Source organism: Pteropus vampyrus, unplaced genomic scaffold (genome assembly GCF_000151845.1).
Source record: "Pteropus vampyrus isolate Shadow unplaced genomic scaffold, Pvam_2.0 Scaffold23, whole genome shotgun sequence".
Classification (NCBI taxonomy): domain Eukaryota; kingdom Metazoa; phylum Chordata; class Mammalia; order Chiroptera; family Pteropodidae; genus Pteropus; species Pteropus vampyrus.
The window spans coordinates 10089290-10106828 of record NW_011888804.1 but is presented as its reverse complement, the minus strand read 5'-3'; the positions used below and the strand labels follow the sequence as shown (position 1 = coordinate 10106828).

The following is a 17539-nucleotide window of genomic DNA, read 5'->3' as shown; positions in this document are numbered from 1 at the left end:
ACTCTGAGAAAGAACATTGTCACCCTTTTTAATAAAGCTCTCTTCAAATCAGAAGTTTCCAACATTTAAAAAAAATCTTTTTAAATAGGCTGACATATAACTGGCCTAGATATAAAGCAGTACTGCTTGATATGCCACGTAACCACAGTGAAAGAATCCAAAGCTGCTGATCCTGTTAGCACTGTTGTTCCGGGGTTCCTGTGGGTGCTGGGTTGGTCCTGTGGGCTTCTGAACTAAGGAGTAACAACATCAGTGCTCAGGGCCAGCGAAGAAGGTGGGCAGCTTATAGTGCAGCACTGGAGTTGGGGTGGGAGCCCACATGGCACACAACCTGGCAGTGAGAGCTGGTTCTCAGCAAGGCTTCCCAAAGCCTCACCGACACACTGTTTCAGGAGCTGCACGCTATCTTCCCATGGCTGGTAGAGAGCATTTTCGGCACCTTGGATGGCATCCTCGTCGGCTGGAACCTCCGCTGCTTACAGGGACGCGTGAACCCTGTGGAGTACAGCATTGCAATGGAATTTCTAGACCCTGGGTAGGTAGGTTTTTCACCCAAGGGGCTAGATGTTTCCTTTGATGATCTCATTTTTAAATCACTGTACTTCTCAAAGTGAGGAAACAAAGCAAGGTGGTTTGCAGTTTGTTTACCCTGTTTTTGTTGGTTTAATTTCATGTTCAGTGGCCCAATGATGAAATTGGTTTATAAACTTCAAGCTGAAGACTATAAGTTTGATTTTCCTGTTTCCTACCTGCCCGTAAGTAATCCATGGTGGTGAGCACTGTGTTTGGGGCAGAGTGTCCCAAACAGCAGCTGCACTGTGTGGTGGGTGGGCAGGGGCTCAGAGTGGCTGTGACTGTGGGCAGAAGAGTACCACTGTGTCTGCTCAGGGCCAAGGAGGCATCACAAATTAGAACTCCAACAGTTACTTTTCTTTAAGATCATTCCTAACTCTGCCAGTGGTAAAGGTGCCATGCTGCTTGGTTTGCTCCTTGCTGAGTGGCAGGCAGGGCCATATGACTGGCTGCAAAGGGTGACTTGTTCAGTGGGTATGAGAAGCAGAGAGAGGGGATTCATCAAGTGCCTGTCTGGGCTCAGAAATGTGCACAGCTGCTGACCTTGCTGTTTGCAGGTATTTATGAGAATGATAGAGATTCTAAGTGAAGGCTCTTTTGCTCAAGCGCTATACAGAGGACAGCTCTGTTCAAACAGGCAGGGTCCATGTGTTGGTCTTGTCCTCAGCAGCTTTTCTAGAAGGCTGCACCGCATGTAGGGAGGGCACCATGCTGGAGCCTAGCCTCGAGCCCACCTCCTTCTCTCCGCAGGGCCCTGTGAAGGCATCCATCCAGGAGCGTGTGCTCCCTGACAGCCCTCTGTACCACAACAAGGTCCAGTTCCCCCCTACTGGGGGCCTCAGCCTGAACCTTGCCCTCAGTATCCTTTGCTGACCCTGCGGGCGGGGAGGCTGGGGGTGGGCAGCACAGTGCTGAGTGGTGAGGGGTGGCTCAACAACCCTGCCATGTGCACCCTGACACTGTCTTCAGATCCGTTTGAGTACTACATGTTCTTCTTCGCCTTGAGCCTCATCACTCAAAAGGTACAGAAGGGATGCCTCTGAGCAGAGTTTGCTTTATTGGAGACACCTGTGAAGGGAAGCGGCCGTGGTCCAGGGCTCTTGTTTTCGCACAGCATGGGGAGCTTGTTGGGAGCCTGGGAGCCAGCTGCCACTCTTTCTTTGTCTTCGTTTCTCCTTTTCCCTTCCTGCCTCATTTCTCTGGGTCCTCCTTCCTCCTTCAGCCTTTGTTCTTCAGGCCATCCCCACCTAGGACAACAAACTAGTGAGCAGACTTGACAGGCGGTATGGGCTGATCTAGGCACTCTGATTGGCGGTCAGGGGAGCTTCCTACAGGAGGTGCTTGCTCATCATGGGGGCAGGGTGGAAGTGTCTTGGAGATTCGCATGCAGGGCAGGACTGGGGGTCTAATCAGGTTCTCTTTGGTGGGAGCTTTTTTCTGGTACCGCCGTCAGTGCTCATGGGCCAGCCTTAGGGATGCAGCCCATATCCTAGGGCTCTCTTGGGTAGGCAGCTGGGGTCAGCAGCCTGGGGCAGCACCCAGAGCCACACACAAACCCAAGTTTTGTTTTACAGCCACTCCCTGGGGCCCTCCACGTTCGTACTTCAGACTGTGCCTATTTCATCCTGGTGGACAGGTACCTGTCATGGTTCCTGCCCACAGAAGGCAGCGTGCTCCCCCCACTATCCTCCAGTCCAGGGGGACCCAGTCCCTCACCAGCTCCCAGGTAAGACTCTCCAGCTACCCTGGCCCTTGGCCAGTGCCTGAGGTGGCCCATGTCTGGCCCTTCTATGAGGGAGTGGCCTGGTCAGTGGTCATTGCTCAAGAGACAGTGGTGCCACTCTTTGTCTGGGGCTCCCTGGTTTTTCTTATGCCTGAAATTTTCAAACCCCAGCTGCCCTAGCACAGACTGGAAGGCAGGGATAAGGAGGGCATCTGTGTTTGGTTTTCAGTGGCCATCCCTAAAGGTCACATCCTGGGGCTGCATGGCTCTCCTACGGAAACAGGCTGTGTTCTGTCCATAACAGCCCTTCCCACGTGCAGCGTCCAAGCCCTACACCAAGGTGGTGAGCGAGGTGGTGGAGGACTCGAAGCTGAGAGCTGATCGATGGTGCTGGGCTGATGGTTCTGGAGAAAAAGGACTTATAGGCAGGTCACGGAGGGGTTGACCTGTGGATGAATAAGAATACAGTTCATCTATCATCTATCACTTAATGACAGATATGTTCTGAGAAATGTGTTATTAGGTGGTTTCATCCTTGTGCAAACATAGAATGCGCTTATACAAACCTAGATGTTTACTACACACCTAGGTTATATGGTAGGGCCTACTGCTCCTAGGCTACAAACCCATACAACACGTTACTGTAATGAATACTGTAGGTGGTTGTAACACACTAGTATTTGTGTACCTAAATGTAGAAGAGGTACAGTAAAAATACAGTATAAAAGATAATAAATGGCACACGTGTAAAGGGCACTTACCCGAAATGGAGCTTGCAGGACTGGAAGTTGCTCTGGGTAAGTCAGTAAGTAAGTGGTGAGTGAGTGAAGGCCTAGGACATTAGAATGTTGTAGGCTTTATAAACACTGTACACTTAAGCTGTACACTAAGTTTATTTTAAAACATAGCAAAGTGTCGTGCTATGGCATCACTAGGCAATAGCAATTTTTCAGCCGCATAACAATCTCAATGAGGCCACCATGATACATGTGATATGATATGTTTTGGTCCATCTTTGACCAAAACTTTCTTATGCAATACATGGTTATAGTAGGAATCTGTGAGTTCCAGGACTAGATCTTGTCCTGAGCCAGAGGCCCTGGGACAAAGAGCTTTTTGTGCCAGTCCAGGCAGACTGAACTATGCAGAAGGGGAGTGTGTGGCCAGCCTCAGCCCAAAGGTGTACTGGGGCTTTGGTGGATCTTAAACTTGGGTCCTCTTTGCTGACTTTCCCCAGAAGACCTTCCTGCCCTAATAGCGCTTCCTATACTGCTTTGACCCCTCCTCCCACCTCACTGGCCCAGCTCCTGCCCTGGGAGGCTGCAGGCAGGTTCTTTCTTGCACTTGCTGGCCCACCCTCCATTTGTCACATGCTGTCCTCTAGGGCAGGGGCACCTTTATAGAGAGCAAATCTCACCCAGAAGAGTTAGCCTTTGGCGGGTAAGGGGTTATTGGTCTTATTCCAGAAGTACTGCAGGATGTCTCTTAATAAACCATGAAATAATGTCCTTGGTCTCTAAGCTGTGGATTTTTGATGTCCACATTGCCCCTGGTTATGCCAGTGGGAGCCCCTAACAAAGGTCTGTTTCTGTATCTCAGGACGCCAGCCATGCCTTTTGCTTCCTATGGTCTCCACCATACCAGCCTCCTGAAGCGACACATCTCTCATCAGACATCTGTGAATGCAGACCCTGCCTCCCACGAGATCTGGAGGTCGGAAACTCTGCTACAGGTGAGAGCTGAAGCGGCTCTTCTCTGCTTCCATTTCAACATAAACTGCTCAGCCACCTTTCACCCCATGGGGCAGAAGCCTATAGACTACTTGGGGTAGTTCTAAATTGTCAGTATTTTCCTTCTCTGATGTTTAGAAAACAGACTAGAAGAAATTTGCCCACCAGTCTAACCTATATGTCAATGGCAGTATTTTCATCCCTTGTACAGTTCCAGCCTCTCCCACAGGCTTAGGCTGGCTCCCACAGCACAGTGCTGGCCACCTCCCAGGCTTGGCTATCTTCCGAGCACACCTTGGAGAGGGAGGTCCATCTGGTTCTGACGTAGGATTCTGGAGCTTAGTTGGTAACCACTAGCGTTGCTTATTGACAGCCTAGAATGTAATTAAGATGGGATTCTGTCCTGCCTTGTACGTAATTCTTGAAATGTGGGTTGCTGTGTTTTCAGAGGCTTCCATGTTATTGTCACAGTAGCTCTGGGAGGTGGGACAGTTGGAATCATCTTCCCTGTTCACAAAGGGGCCTGGTGCTTCAGATGGCTCCCAGCTAATGTGGGCTCTGGGCTCTGCTGGCCCATGAGGAGGGCAGGTGAGCAAAGCATGAGCTTATAGGACGGAACTAGAGGGTTATTTCCTGGATTGAAATGCTAGTGGTTTTTTTTCCCCCCCTTAAATTATGGTAAAATACCCATAACATAAAATTTACCATCTGAACCTTTTTTAAGTGTATAGTTTATTTATTTACATAGTTGTAATGGATTTGCAGAACTTTTTTATCTTGTAAAACTGAAATATGTACCCATTAAATAATAATTCCTCATTTCTTCCTCCCCCCAGCCCTTGGCAACCACAATACTACTTTGTCTATGAATTTTACTGCTTTTAATGCCTGTATAAGTGGAATCATATGGCATTTTTCTTTTTTATGACTGACCAACTTCATTTAGCATAGTGAATCTTCAGAGTTCATTCATGTTGTAGCATGCGTCAGAATTTCCTTTTTAAGGCTTAATGATATTCCATTGTATGTAAATGTTTCATTTTGTTTATCCATTCATCTGTCGATAGACACCTAGGTTGCTTCCACTTCTTGGCTATTATGAACAATGCTGCTATGAACATAACTATACAAATATTTCTTTGAGACCTTGCTTTTCATTCTTTTCGTTATCTGCCCAAAAGTGGAATTGCTGGACCGTATGGTAATTCTGTTTAATTTTTTGAGAAACAGCCGTACTATTTTCCACAGTTGCTGCACTATTTCACATTCCCACCAGCAATGCACAAGGGTTCCAATTTCTCCACATCCTCACCAATGCTCATTATTTTCTGTTTTTTTTTATTTTTTATTTTCATTTTTATTATTATTATTATAGCATTCTAATGGATATGAGGTGGTATCTCATTGTGATTTTGATTTGTATTGCTCTAATAGTGGTGTTGAGCATCTTTTCATGTCCTTATTGGCTATTTGTCTACCTTCTTTGGAGAAATGTCTATTTAAGTTCTTTGCCAAGTTTTGAATTGAGTTGTTCATTTTTTAGTTGTCGAGTTTTAGGTGTTCTGTATATATTCTGGATAGTAATCCCTTATCAGATACATGATTTACAAATATTTACCCCCATTCTGTGGGTTGCATTTTTACTCTGTCAATAGTGTCTTTTAAAGCACAAGTTTTTCATTTTCAAGAAGTCCAGTTTGTCTGTTTTTTTCTTTGTTGCCTTTGCTTTTAGAGTCATATCCAAGAAATCATTGCCAAATCCAATGTCATGAAGATTTCTCCTCATGCTTTCTTCTAAGAGTTTTATAGTTTTAGCTCTTTTATTTGGATTTTTGATCTATTTTGAGTTATTTTTACTTATGGTTTAAAGGGTCCAAATTCATTCACGTGCATGTGGATATCTTGTTTTCCCAGCAGCATTTGTTGAAAAGAGTGTCCTTTCCTCCACTGAATGGTCTTGACACTCTTGTTAAATCATTTGACCAGCTGGTGTTCTTTTGCAGGTTTTTGTTGAAATGTGGCTTCATCATTATTCCTTGGAGATGTACCAAAAAATGCAGTCCCCTCATGCCAAGGTATGTTGCCACAGTTTTTCTTTCCATCTCCTTCTCTGTCCCTGGTGCACCTGGCCAACCTGCTACTTCTTGTCCTCGGTGCCAGTTAGTTTTCAAGGGCTGAATGGTGGGAAATGGAAGCCCAGCATCACCTCTCACTCAGATTCTGAACAGCATGTGGGTTTTGTTCTGTGGTGGGCTTGCACCCTAAGGGCTGGAGGCCTGTCCTCTCTGGGGTCCTCCTGAGCTGCTTCTAGAGCCCCCGCTCCCTGGCATCAGGAACAGATGATATGGTGGTGCTCCTGCTCTGGGTGTAGGGGAGCCACTGATGCCTGTGGGAGTCATGTCTGGGTCTGTTCCTTCTATCATCACAGTGCCTCTTGCTTTTCTGCTGAGGGGGTGCCTGGCAGATCCTCGACTACCCTGGTGCCCACGCTGCCCTCTACCACCTCCAGAGCTTTGGCAAGCTTTGTGGTGGGTGCAGTCTGATGCCCTGCATGTGGCCTGGCCTGTCTCCTCCTCCTCCTCGCCTTTTTCCCTTCCCTCGCTGGGCAGCATACTCTGTGTGCAGAGGTGTGGAGGTGACTGAGACTTTGGCACCCGCCTGGGGTTGCTGTCCTCAGAGCTCACAGCCCACTGAACTCATCAGGGTTCAGTTAATAAGAGGCAGGAAGGGCACTTAGATTCACACTCCACGGAACTACAGTGTACAGCTGCTGTACACCGATTTGCTCCTTAGACTTTGCTTTTGTCACTGCTAGACAAAATTCTTGTGGGCTTCCTTGATAACTAGGGATCTATGGATTTTTTTTTTTAATGAAGAATGTTGGCCTGTAATTTTCGCTCTGCAATTCTGAGGAGAGGTGAGGGTTCTACTCCTGCCGCAGAGTCTCAACAACTAGTTCTGTGACCCCAGTGCTCTGTCATGTCAGGCCTGGGGTGCAGCCCTCCGACCGCTGCTCTTTTAAAGTGCAGTGTGCTCCAGATCTCCGTCTTTGGTGTCATACAGGAGAGGGAGGAGGAGAACAGGGGACTCTATCCTGGGCTGGGCCTCTCACATTACAAAATGCTTGCATTGTCCTTCCTGCTTCCAGAGCAGACTAGCTGCATGGTCCTGGTCGGTGCACAGTGGTTGGGGGGCCAAGCTTCCCTGTGGGGTCCCAGGAGGCTCGCTTTGCTCCTTCGCATGTGTCTTGGTCTTGCAGAGGCCACTTTGCTGCATTGCCTTCCTTGTCTGCTCGTTCTGTCTTCTGAGCCAGTGGAAACATGCCCACTTTAATTTTTAGTGGATTGACGAACCAGAAAGGCCCTTCTGGGCTGTCTGTCACCTGTGAGGATTCTGAGTCTACACAGGGAACGGGCGGTCACGATCCCTGTTAGGGCGGTGGGGCCTTCCCCTTCTCCCCACTGTTTGCTTCCTCTTGGCCAGCCCACAGGGTGGGTGAGAGCCGCTCAGAATGGCTGGCAGTCGGGGGATCATCATGAAATACCCACCAGGTGCCCAGGGAAGTTCTACCCTTTGCTTCCTATCGAGATAGAAAAACAAAACCTGAGAAAACTAGGTGTGTAGGAAGCTGGGAAAGACAGCTGTGGAGGTCTGCTTCATCTGAGACCCCTTACTATTTGTGCAGGCCCATGCCACACCATGCCATACAGAAATCCTTGAAAGTCCTAGCGTACCCTTAAGGTCACATATTCCTGATTTTAAGGGTGCCGGAACCATAGCTCCTGGAAGTACCCCAGTGTGTTTATGGCTGGGCTAGGTCCAGAGTGCATGCTTACTTCTTGGAGGCCTGGCCTCCACTCTACCCAGCTTCCTCAGTGTAGCTTCTGGAGGGATAGTAAGGATGGCCACAGCCCTACAGGCTTCTGTGGGGCCTGCCCTATGTCCCCGCAGGCCAGGACAGGGACCCAACAGGAGAATGGTGTGTGTCCTGATTCCTCACTGAGAGTTGCAGCTGAGCCCAGGGTCTGGCCTGGACGAAGGCTGTGAATTGCCAACGCCTCCTTGCTGTGCTTCTTCTCACCCCTGCTCCGTGTGCTCTGCTCTGGCTGTGCTTGTCTCCTTGGAGTCTGGCAAGTGCATTCTGACTTCTCCTATGTGAAGCATGCTGTTCAGGCAGGAGGCATGGCTATTGTAGGGCAGGATGTGTGCTGGGACTGGCTCTGGGCTGTGCTTGGCTATTGGAGGGCTGCTTCAGCCAACCTTGATATTGCAAGCAGGTAGGGCAGAGGGTCCTAGGGTGGGGCCTGACAGCAGATCATCTGTCATCCCCAGAGTCCCAGGCTGTCGCAGCCTCAGGGTTCTAGCTGCCTCTGGGAGTGTGTGACCATGGCCAGATTCTTGGGGCTCTTGCCATTGGGACTGATGAAAACGCCTTGTGTATCTGGAGGTGGTGGGGAGTGATCTGTTGAGGTAGAGGCTGGTCTTCCCAGAATTAGATCCGAGGAGTGTTGTGCCTCCTTTCATCATTCCAGAACATGGAGTGTGGAGGGTGTCCGGTGGGGCCTGGTGGGCCAAGCCTGTGCTCATCTCTGTTCTGCCTTTGGGAACCAGCCCCAGTAAGGGTGGGACACTGATTAGATCTGAGACACATAGGAATTATGCCGGTAAATTTCTCTTTGGGACAACCCAGGGAAGTCCAATAAATTACATATTTTTCTTTTCTGAGGCCTAGTTCTAGAGAGGCCTCCAGCTAGAATTGGCTCCTCAAAAGTTTCTTTCCTGAGCCTTGGGCCTTTATGGTTTTGGTGGCTGGCAGTGTGTCCTAGCAAGGCACCTGGGCTCCTGGTGGCCTTTGGTGTATACATACTGCACACAGTGCCATCTGACTCGGGAGAAAGCAGGATCTTCTGGAAGGCAAGTGAGTCAGGCCAACCTCAGGAAGCTAGAGAGGCCTTTAGGCCCCAGCAATATGGAGGGAGCCTCCCAGCTGACTGACCTACAGGGTCTATTTGTCCCTCTGCCTAGCACAGGAAGGGTTTGGTCTGGACCGGCCTGAGTTTGTCTCACTGGCCTGAGGTTGCTGGGCTGTGATTGTTTGGATTATCACTGACGTGCTTTTGTTTTTTGTTTTTTTGTTTTTTGTTTTTCTCCTTACTTCTGGGCTCTCACTTTTTTCTTTCTCTCCCCAATCTCCCCCTCCCCTCCCCTTCCTCTGCCCTGTCTGGCTTCTGTGTTTTGTTGTCTCAGCTGGAGGTTCTGCACTACCGACTCAGTGTCTCCAGCGCCCTCCACAGCCCTGCCCAACCCAGCCTCCAGGCCCTCCACGCCTACCAAGTACTGGCTGCTCTTGATCTGTTCCATTTCACCCCTGCCCTGTGGTGTAAGCCACAGAGCTCATGTCAGTGCAGTGGTAAAGCAAGGGCATATCTAGGGCCAGCTGGGGGTGATACAAAGACCCATTCCACACAGAGCAAGACTCGGGGTCGGGAGGGGCTGGCTTAGCCTTTCAGCCTGGCTTGGCCTTCAGCTTTGCGGACTAGCTGGGGTTTGGGGTATGCGGCCATGTGGCATGGAGTGAGGCACATGATCCCGGCTGGCTCTGGGGTCACCAAATCTGCCTGGTCAAGCCTCAAGCCAACCATGGTGTCACAAGTTCTCAGATGTTGTGAGGGCTCCATACTTGGCCCTGGTTTGAGGGAGCGAAATATTGTGGCCTTTGCTCTCCCCGTAATGCCAGCCTGGTACTCAGTAAGCGACTGAGGAGGCTCTGGGGCTTGTGAGTGGTGCAGTTTTGCTGACAGCCCATGTGTGAGGCAGAGGGGTGGGAAAACTTGGGCTTGGCTGCCTAGCTTGAAGAGGTTGTCGATCCCTGGGCAACATGGGGCCTGGCCTTCTATAAGCCCGGCCCCTTGTGGATTTGTGGATTCCTCCAGAGGTGGACAAGAGTGGGCTGTGACCTCATGGAAATTGTGGTCTGCTTAGACAGAAATGAACAGTGTGACAGATCTGAGGTCAGCAAAGTGGACTTCAGACCTACAGGGTGTTTCAGAGCTGACAGAGTCTCATCATTCACTGATTTATGAGATAAGGCAGGAAATCTGGGCAGAAATGGTGGAAAGGTATACCTGGAACGATGCTTGCAGCCAGGGGCCTGTCCATTTCACTTTTGGTGGAAGCACACAATATTGAACTTGAATTTAAGCATAAGGTGAGAAATCTTGTTTTTTGCTGGGATGGGATGGTGAGCACAGCACACAGTAGAGGTTTGTGCTCTGAAGCAGCAGCTGCAGTCAGGAGGGAAGAGAATGTTCCAGAAGGTCCAGAATGGGCCATCCAAGTACAGAATTTGGTGCCACTCCAGCCTCTGTTGGGGAGGTCTCACTTGGCTAAGAGCAAGATCCTTGGAGAAACTGTCTGCATTTACTCCACAGCAGGAAGACCAAGAGCCCTAGAAAGGGCTTTGGGAAAGTGTCTTTAAAACGTGGAGGAGGCATCTGCAGCTGTGGTCCGAGACTCCTGTGGGGCTTTGGCTTAGGAGAGTGGGGAGTTGGGAAAAAAGTTTGGCTTGACAAACCTAGAAGGAAGATAGCTGAGGGGGTACATTGCGATTGCTGGGGGCCTGTGGTAGGGAACCTAGTTCTCCAGAAACACTGGGAAGGATGGGGGTGAGATGGGGTAGGGGATCCCCGTTCCCCTGCCAATATTCTCTTTGAAGGGATGTTGGTCAGGTAAGAGCGAGGGGCCAGGAATGAGAAAGGGGAGGACTCGCGGCAGGGAGTTACGACCTGGCATCGATTCCTTTCTAATGTTTTATTATTATTAAAGTAGGCCATGCTTTTTTCTTTAACACAATGCAAATTTATTGCATAAAGACTTAAAAATACAGATAAGCAGAAAAAAGTTACCTTCTGCCCCAAAATGCCATCCTTAGACATAGTGACCTGTGGGGCATATCGCCTGGGCCTGTGGAGCTATTTCCGTGACAAGGAGAGCTGCATGGATTGTGCTATGGGCTGGCTTCCTCAGCCACGAGAGGTCTGGCAGTATGCCAAGACTCGTGGCCTACACCAGCCTCAGTACTGTTCTGGGTGGGGATGAGGCTGCCAAGAGCTCTTCCAACAAGTTTGTTGAGGCTGCAGAGGGCTAGGGGTGAGCGAAGAGAGGAATACATCAGTCTGGACAGCCAGAGTGGTGGGGCAGTGGGTTCTGCCTTCCCATGTGTCCTCTGCCACTCAGGGAGTTCCACCCTGCACTCTATCCCTGAACAGCCGGCAAATAGGCTTTCCTCTCCAAGATCAAACAAGGACTCTGAATCAAAAGTCGGCTCACAAGATTGAGGGTACTCTGTGTGTTGTGGGTTGTGCTGACCACAGGTCCAGCGGGGAAAGGGCTTTGTTTAGGACAGACAGCAGATGGAAGGATAGGGTTTCAGCAGGAGGAGGAACTGGGAAAGGGAAGCTGTTAGGCCCAGGAAGCCATCTGTACATACCTGGGAGACAGGCAGAGACCCTCTGAGTCCAAGTCCTGAGTGGGATGGCGGCCTTCCTGCCCCCTGCTCCTCGTTCTCTGGCTGGCCAGGAGATGAGGACCCCTGATGACCTGGTTGGGCAGCAATGACTCAAGTCATCCATGGAAGGTACAAAAAATGGGTTTGAGTCTACGGCCATGCTACCCTGAACAAGGCTGATCCCGTCGGATCTCAGAAGCTAAGCAGGGTCGAGCCTGGTTAGTACTTGGATGGGAGACTAGGAAAACCAGGTGCTATAGGCATAAAAAAATAAAAAAATAAGGGATTGTAAGCTGACAAGATCTTTGCAATCCATGAGGTCAATTAAAGGTTACCTGGCCTAAAAAAAAAAAAAAATGGGTTTGAAGGGTTTAGGGAAGTAAAGCACTTGGCTGACTTGTCTGTTTTAGCAGCTGTCTCAGGGTGCACTGCATAGGCTTCACCACTCTTAGCAGTGCTAGGCTTGTCTGCAATACCAGGCATGAGTGGGGCCCTAAGTGGTCTCACTCCCAGCCCAGCCCACGCATCCTGTAGTTGGAGCAGAGAGATGGGCCTGGGCGGGACGTGGTCAGACCTGGGGCTTCCCATTCACGAAGACCTGGGTCCTGATTTCTTCTCCCCTCTCAACCTTAGGAGTCATTCACGCCCACCGAGGAGCATGTGCTGGTTGTGCGCCTGCTGCTCAAGCATCTGCACGCCTTTTCCAACAGCCTGAAGCCCGAGCAGGTCTCTCCCTCCGCCCACTCCCACGCCACCAGTCCCCTGGAGGAATTCAAACGGTGTGTACAGGGCTATGTTCAGGGCTGCTGTGCCCCAGTCTGCTTTCTCCTGTTCTCCACACACGTGTCGCCCACAGTGACATTTCCCCAGGGCTGTGGGCCGGGTGAGCAGAGGCTTTTGAGGCCTCTGCAGGGTGAGGGAGGTGGGAAATCGCCTCATCCCTTCCTGGGTCTGTCTCCTGCTTCCACCCCGGCCCCAGAGGTGGGTGGGGCTTCCCAGCTGCTTCTCTGCCTATCCCACCAGGCCAGTGGAAAGAACCAGTCAAACCAGGGAGAGGCCTCATCTTGCTGCTCCCTCTGGTCCCTTTCTCCCCAGTGGCAGGCAAGAAGGCCAATGGGCTAGGAGTGCCTGTGTAGCAGAGTGGCTCAGTTGTCACAGGAGACCGATCTCTATGCTTCCCTCTCCTCCCCCTCAGGCGGAGAAAGGGCTGGGGTAGTGGGGTGATCCAAGCTGACAAGCATACAGGAGCTACACTGGATCGTCTACATGCATGCCGTGTGTCCTTGGGATGTTCTCTAACCTCTCCCAATCTTGATTTCTTCCTCTGAAGAATGGGGCTAAAAATAGGAGATCTTGCCTCTAGGGAGTGCACAGTGCTCCCCCTGACAGAATCAACCCTTGAAATGGGAGCCACTGGGCTCACCTGTGAGGTGACCCACCCTTTCCCTGCAGGGCCGCCATCCCGAGGTTTGTCCAGCAGAAGCTCTACCTCTTCTTGCAGCATTGCTTTGGCCACTGGCCCCTGGACGCATCATTCAGAGCCGTGAGTGTCAGTCCTGTCACACTTCACTGAGCTGCACTTGGCCCCACTTCCGAAGGGATGGCGAGAGGGTTAAACATCCCAGGGGTGCAGTGAGTCCCTTTTATTCCCTCTCGGGAGTATAGGAAGAAGCCAGACCCTGGAGACATCTCCTGCCCTCCCCGGCAGAGCAGAGCCCCACAGCTAGGGATATGCCCCTGCTCCACTGACTTGCCTCCCCGGCCAGGCTCCAGGAGGCCCAAGGATCTGGCCCAAAGCCCTTCCCCCACAGCCCACCAATGTGCACACGTCTCACCAGGTCCTGGAGATGTGGCTAAGCTACCTGCAGCCCTGGAGATATGCACCTGAGAAGCAGGCTCAGAGCAGTGACGGCCAGGCCCGCTGTGTGTCGGAGAGATGGTGAGCCCCAGCAGCCTGTCCTCCTTCAGGGGACCTGCTTCTCCGAGGTCCTTTAGAGTGGGAATGGGCCACCCCTCCTTGACCCTGCTGTGTCTCGCCTGGGCCCTGGGATTGGTTTCCCAAGGAAACGACGGTCACCCTTCTGTCTCTGTACTGTTATCTCACTCATATGTATGTTCACGCTCACCCCCAAATCACCCTTCAACCCTTCCTCACCAGTTCTCTCATAGCAGCCACCACACCTCTCCAACATCTCCCAGCCAGCCTCCAGGCTTCCCTCCTCTCTGGCCGCCTTCTCCTGTGCATCCCTCTGGTGCCCTGGCCAACCTGGTTTTGGTCCTTTCAAAAAGGGCTTCATCCTGGGGAGGATTCATTGTCCTCAGGGGGCCTAGGTCTCTCCCACCTCTGTTCTGCCTCCTCCCTTGCCACCCCCAGGCTCCCTCAGTGGACATTCTTGACACCTCCATAAGGTCATGGCTGGGAAGACTGAGGATACAGTGGAAGTGAGGGTGAGGACCCATGTGGCCTTTCTCCCGGCGGGAGGTCTGGCCCCTAACCCACTGCCTGGTCCCCAGGGCGCCCTTTGTGCAGGAGAACCTGCTCCTGTACACCAAGCTCTTCGTGGGCTTCCTGAGCCGTGCGCTGCGCACCGACCTGGTCAGCCCCAAGAACGCGCTCATGGTGTTCCGAGTGGCCAAAGTCTTTGCCCAACCCAACCTGGCTGAGATGATCCAGAAAGGTGAGCCCTCACCTAGTGGGAAGCACCACTTAGAGAGGGACCCACGGACCCTGCGTGAGCTTCACAGGCTTGTGAGGGGCTTGGCAAAAGGTGGTGTGGGGAATCCTGGTGCCCAGTGGCAGGGTAAAGGTCTGAGCCTGGCTGCACCCCGCCTTCCCTGTGACATAGCATGCTGGGCTGGGGCTGTGGTGTGCCCCGTGGGAGGGGAAGCAGCGCTCTGAGCTGCATCTCCCTGGTGACGAGTGATGGTGGCATCAGGGGCAATTCTTGGTCTCTTGTCTGCTTTTGTCTTAGCCAGTTTTGTTGGGCTTTTTCTTGGTGAGTGTCGGCTTTCTCGTTGAGACTGGTGGGGGCTCCTGGAGCATTAAGACCTGGGCCCCTACACTGGACAGTCGCTGCCCTTTGAAAACCTCAGGAGGCACTCAGGAAGCCTGCCAGTGGCGACTGAGTATTTTGTGTCTTCAAAAACTAAAGCCAGACTCGTGTCCTGCCTTACAGGTGAGCAGCTGTTCCTGGAGCCCGAACTTGTCATCCCCCACCGCCAGCACCGACTCTTTACAGCTCCCACGTTCACTGGCAGCTTCCTGTCATCATGGCCACCAGCTGTCACCGACACTTCCTTCAAGGTGAAGAGCCACGTCTACAGCCTGGAGGGCCAGGACTGCAAGTACACCCCGATGTTTGGGCCAGAAGTCCGGACACTGGTGAGTGAGTTGGAGCTCCACTGGCCGCAGGGCCATCCTGAGCTTCTGGAACAGTGATCCAGGGAGGGTGCACACATTCTGGGAAAGAAAGGAGGAAGAGTGGGTGTTGAGTAGACAATGCTACTCCTCCTTCCTCTCTTTTGTTCAGTGAAGTCTAATTTTTTTCACATGATAAAAGAAATGTTGGAAGTTTTCCACATTTAGAACATGCATCTTAGTCTTTAAAAATCCTCATAACATGGAAGCTGCCCCTCCTGGCCCTTGGCAGGTTCCCCCAGGACCACCACTGGACTATGGTGGCTGAGTGCTGTGAGGTAGCCTCACCGGAGCCAGCTGACCTCCTGTCTGCCCTGCAGGTCTTGCGCCTGGCTCAGCTCATCACGCAGGCCAAACAGACCGCCAAGTCCATCTCTGACCAGTGTGGGGAGAGCACAGCTGGCCGCCCCTTTCTGTCGTGGCTGGGTTTCTACTCCTCGGATACAAACAGCTCCTACCCAGCCAATGACCTGGATGAGATGGGACAGGACAGTGTCCGCAAGACAGACGAGTACCTGGAGAAGGCCCTGGAGTACCTGTGCCAGATGTTCCGAGTACGAGCCATGGGGCTGTCTCCTCCCCAGGGTTCGGTCTTGTGGCCCTCACCCCTTGCCCAGCTTGGGACCAGCCATGGACCAGGACCCAGTGTGGATCCTGCCACTCAGGGCTCCTGGGATCATCTTGTGGGAGATGTAGGCCTATGCTTTCGATGTCAAGGCTGGATCCCGTTATTGTCACTATTAGAGGCCCAGTGGGGTGAAGACCAGTCTCCTCCCTTCTCCTGGAAACTAAAAGCAGGTAGTTTCTCTTTGACAGCTCAATGAGGCCCAGCTCACCCAGCTCACGCTCGCCTTGGGGACAACTCAGGATGAGAATGGAAAGAAACAGCTCCCAGACTGCATCGTGGGTGAGGATGGACTCATCCTTACGCCCCTGGGCCGCTACCAGGTAAGGCTTATGTCCCAGAGGCACCTGGCTCTCTGGGGCTTTCCGGGCAGCACAGCTGGTGGTCCCCATAAGCAGTGACAGCTCTACTGAGTCGTTTGCAGCGGTGTGTTCCCTGGACTGCTCCCAGGGTCTGAGTTTCACCTGAGGCTCACCTCTCCTGCTGCTTCTAGATCATCAACGGGCTGCGAAAGTTTGACATCGAGTACCAGGGGGACTCAGAGCTACAGCCCATCCGGAGCTATGAGATCGCCAGCCTAGTCCGGTTGCTGTTCCGGCTGTCCTCCACCATCAACCACAGGGTAAGTGTGGGCAGGAGGGCCACACCCCTTCCTTACAACCTCAGAGAGGCTGGGTGGACAGTGTGGCCCCTGCTCGCTGCCCACTCCCACAAGCCTCTGTCTTTGCTCTAGTTTGCAGGCCAGATGGCAGCCTTGTGTTCCCGGGCCGATTTCCTTGGCAGCTTTTGTCGCTACCACCTCATGGAGCCTGGGCTGACCAGCAGGCACCTGCTGAGCCCTGTGGAGCAGGGGCGTTCGGTTGGCCGTGCCCGGGGCCCCAGGCTCAGCCTACGCTTCCTGGGTAGCTACCGGACACTGCTGTCGTTGCTGTTGGCCTTCTTTGTGGCCTCTTTGTTCTGCATTGGGCCCCTGCCCTGTGCTCTGCTGCTTGTGCTGGGCTATTTCCTCTACGCCATGGCCATGACACTGCTGACAGAGCGAGGCAAGCTGCACCAGCTCTGACTACAAGCAGGCCAGCACCTGTCTCCACACAAGCCAGCAGGATGGCTACACAGCCCCTCCTGTGCACCTAAGAGGCCAGCTCTGAGCCTGAGCCCAGTCACCTTCGCACTTCTTAGGGGTATTTTCCTGCAGATTCAGAGCCATCCGTAAGAGAACCTGAAACAAGAAGGGCATGCAGTCCAGGCTTGGCCAGGAAGGGAGCAATGTCAAAGGACCCATGAGCTGCAAGGGGTGGGCCAACCCAGGGCCCAGCCACTGGGCCTCCTTCCTTCCCTCAGGCGAGGCCTGCAGTGAGATGGTTCTTGGGGACTTTCTCTTCTTTAACTATTTCAGGATTTAGCCACGTGAAACCAAGGAGTCAGTGCTTCCTCCAGGAGGGCCCTGGTCTTTTGCCCTCACTATCCTTGAGGTGGGCATTGTAGTGTGTCTCCTTTTCCCGGGTGATACCAGACCAGCAACTCATCCTCTGGCTCCAAAGAATCAAAGACCCTAAAAGAGATTCCTGAGGAAATTAGATGATGGTTCTCCTCTGATTCCTAATTTTAAAACTAAATTTTGCCACCACACTTGGCAAAGCAAGGATCATTCTCCTTTGTGTACCCCCAACGATGCCAAGTATGGGCCATAGAATTCCACTTTGGCGGAGAGAAGATCCTCTAGGAGCACAGGCGCTTGGTGGGACAGTGCTTTCCTCTGGCTCCCTTCTGGCCCCCAAGCCAGCAAGTGCATCATTCAGTGGTGGTCCATGTCACCACCATATCCGAGAGGACGAGCTCTCCTCTGCGTAGGGGATATGGCGGGGCCACTGGGCCCATCTTGCCAGCTTCTGGTCTACAACCAAAGATGATCAAAAGCATTGTTTGTATCTTCAATAAAATCAAGTGCTCAAAGACACAATAA

At 52.0% G+C, this 17539-nt stretch overlaps 1 protein-coding gene and 1 pseudogene across 4 annotated transcripts in view; both read left to right on the top strand.

Annotated features, from left to right (window-relative positions):
- Nucleotides 1–17539, top strand: part of SMPD4 (sphingomyelin phosphodiesterase 4) — a 22914-nt gene extending 5375 nt beyond the window's left edge. For 3 of the 4 annotated variants that reach the window (XM_011355927.2, XM_011355929.2, XM_023528287.1), the window contains 17 exons: nucleotides 393–535; nucleotides 680–755; nucleotides 1324–1432; nucleotides 1543–1595; nucleotides 2148–2299; nucleotides 3896–4028; nucleotides 6030–6101; nucleotides 9274–9360; nucleotides 12167–12312; nucleotides 12986–13076; nucleotides 13372–13472; nucleotides 14048–14211; nucleotides 14710–14915; nucleotides 15272–15505; nucleotides 15768–15899; nucleotides 16070–16198; nucleotides 16310–17539. In XM_011355927.2, coding sequence (XP_011354229.2) covers nucleotides 393–535; nucleotides 680–755; nucleotides 1324–1432; nucleotides 1543–1595; nucleotides 2148–2299; nucleotides 3896–4028; nucleotides 6030–6101; nucleotides 9274–9360; nucleotides 12167–12312; nucleotides 12986–13076; nucleotides 13372–13472; nucleotides 14048–14211; nucleotides 14710–14915; nucleotides 15272–15505; nucleotides 15768–15899; nucleotides 16070–16198; nucleotides 16310–16639 — 2358 coding nt within the window. In that variant the 3' untranslated portion in view covers nucleotides 16640–17539. The remainder of the gene's footprint in view (nucleotides 1–392; nucleotides 536–679; nucleotides 756–1323; nucleotides 1433–1542; nucleotides 1596–2147; nucleotides 2300–3895; nucleotides 4029–6029; nucleotides 6102–9273; nucleotides 9361–12166; nucleotides 12313–12985; nucleotides 13077–13371; nucleotides 13473–14047; nucleotides 14212–14709; nucleotides 14916–15271; nucleotides 15506–15767; nucleotides 15900–16069; nucleotides 16199–16309) is intronic. The other variant, XM_011355928.2, reaches the window with a different exon arrangement.
- On the top strand, nucleotides 11682–11796 carry LOC111737072 (annotated as a pseudogene).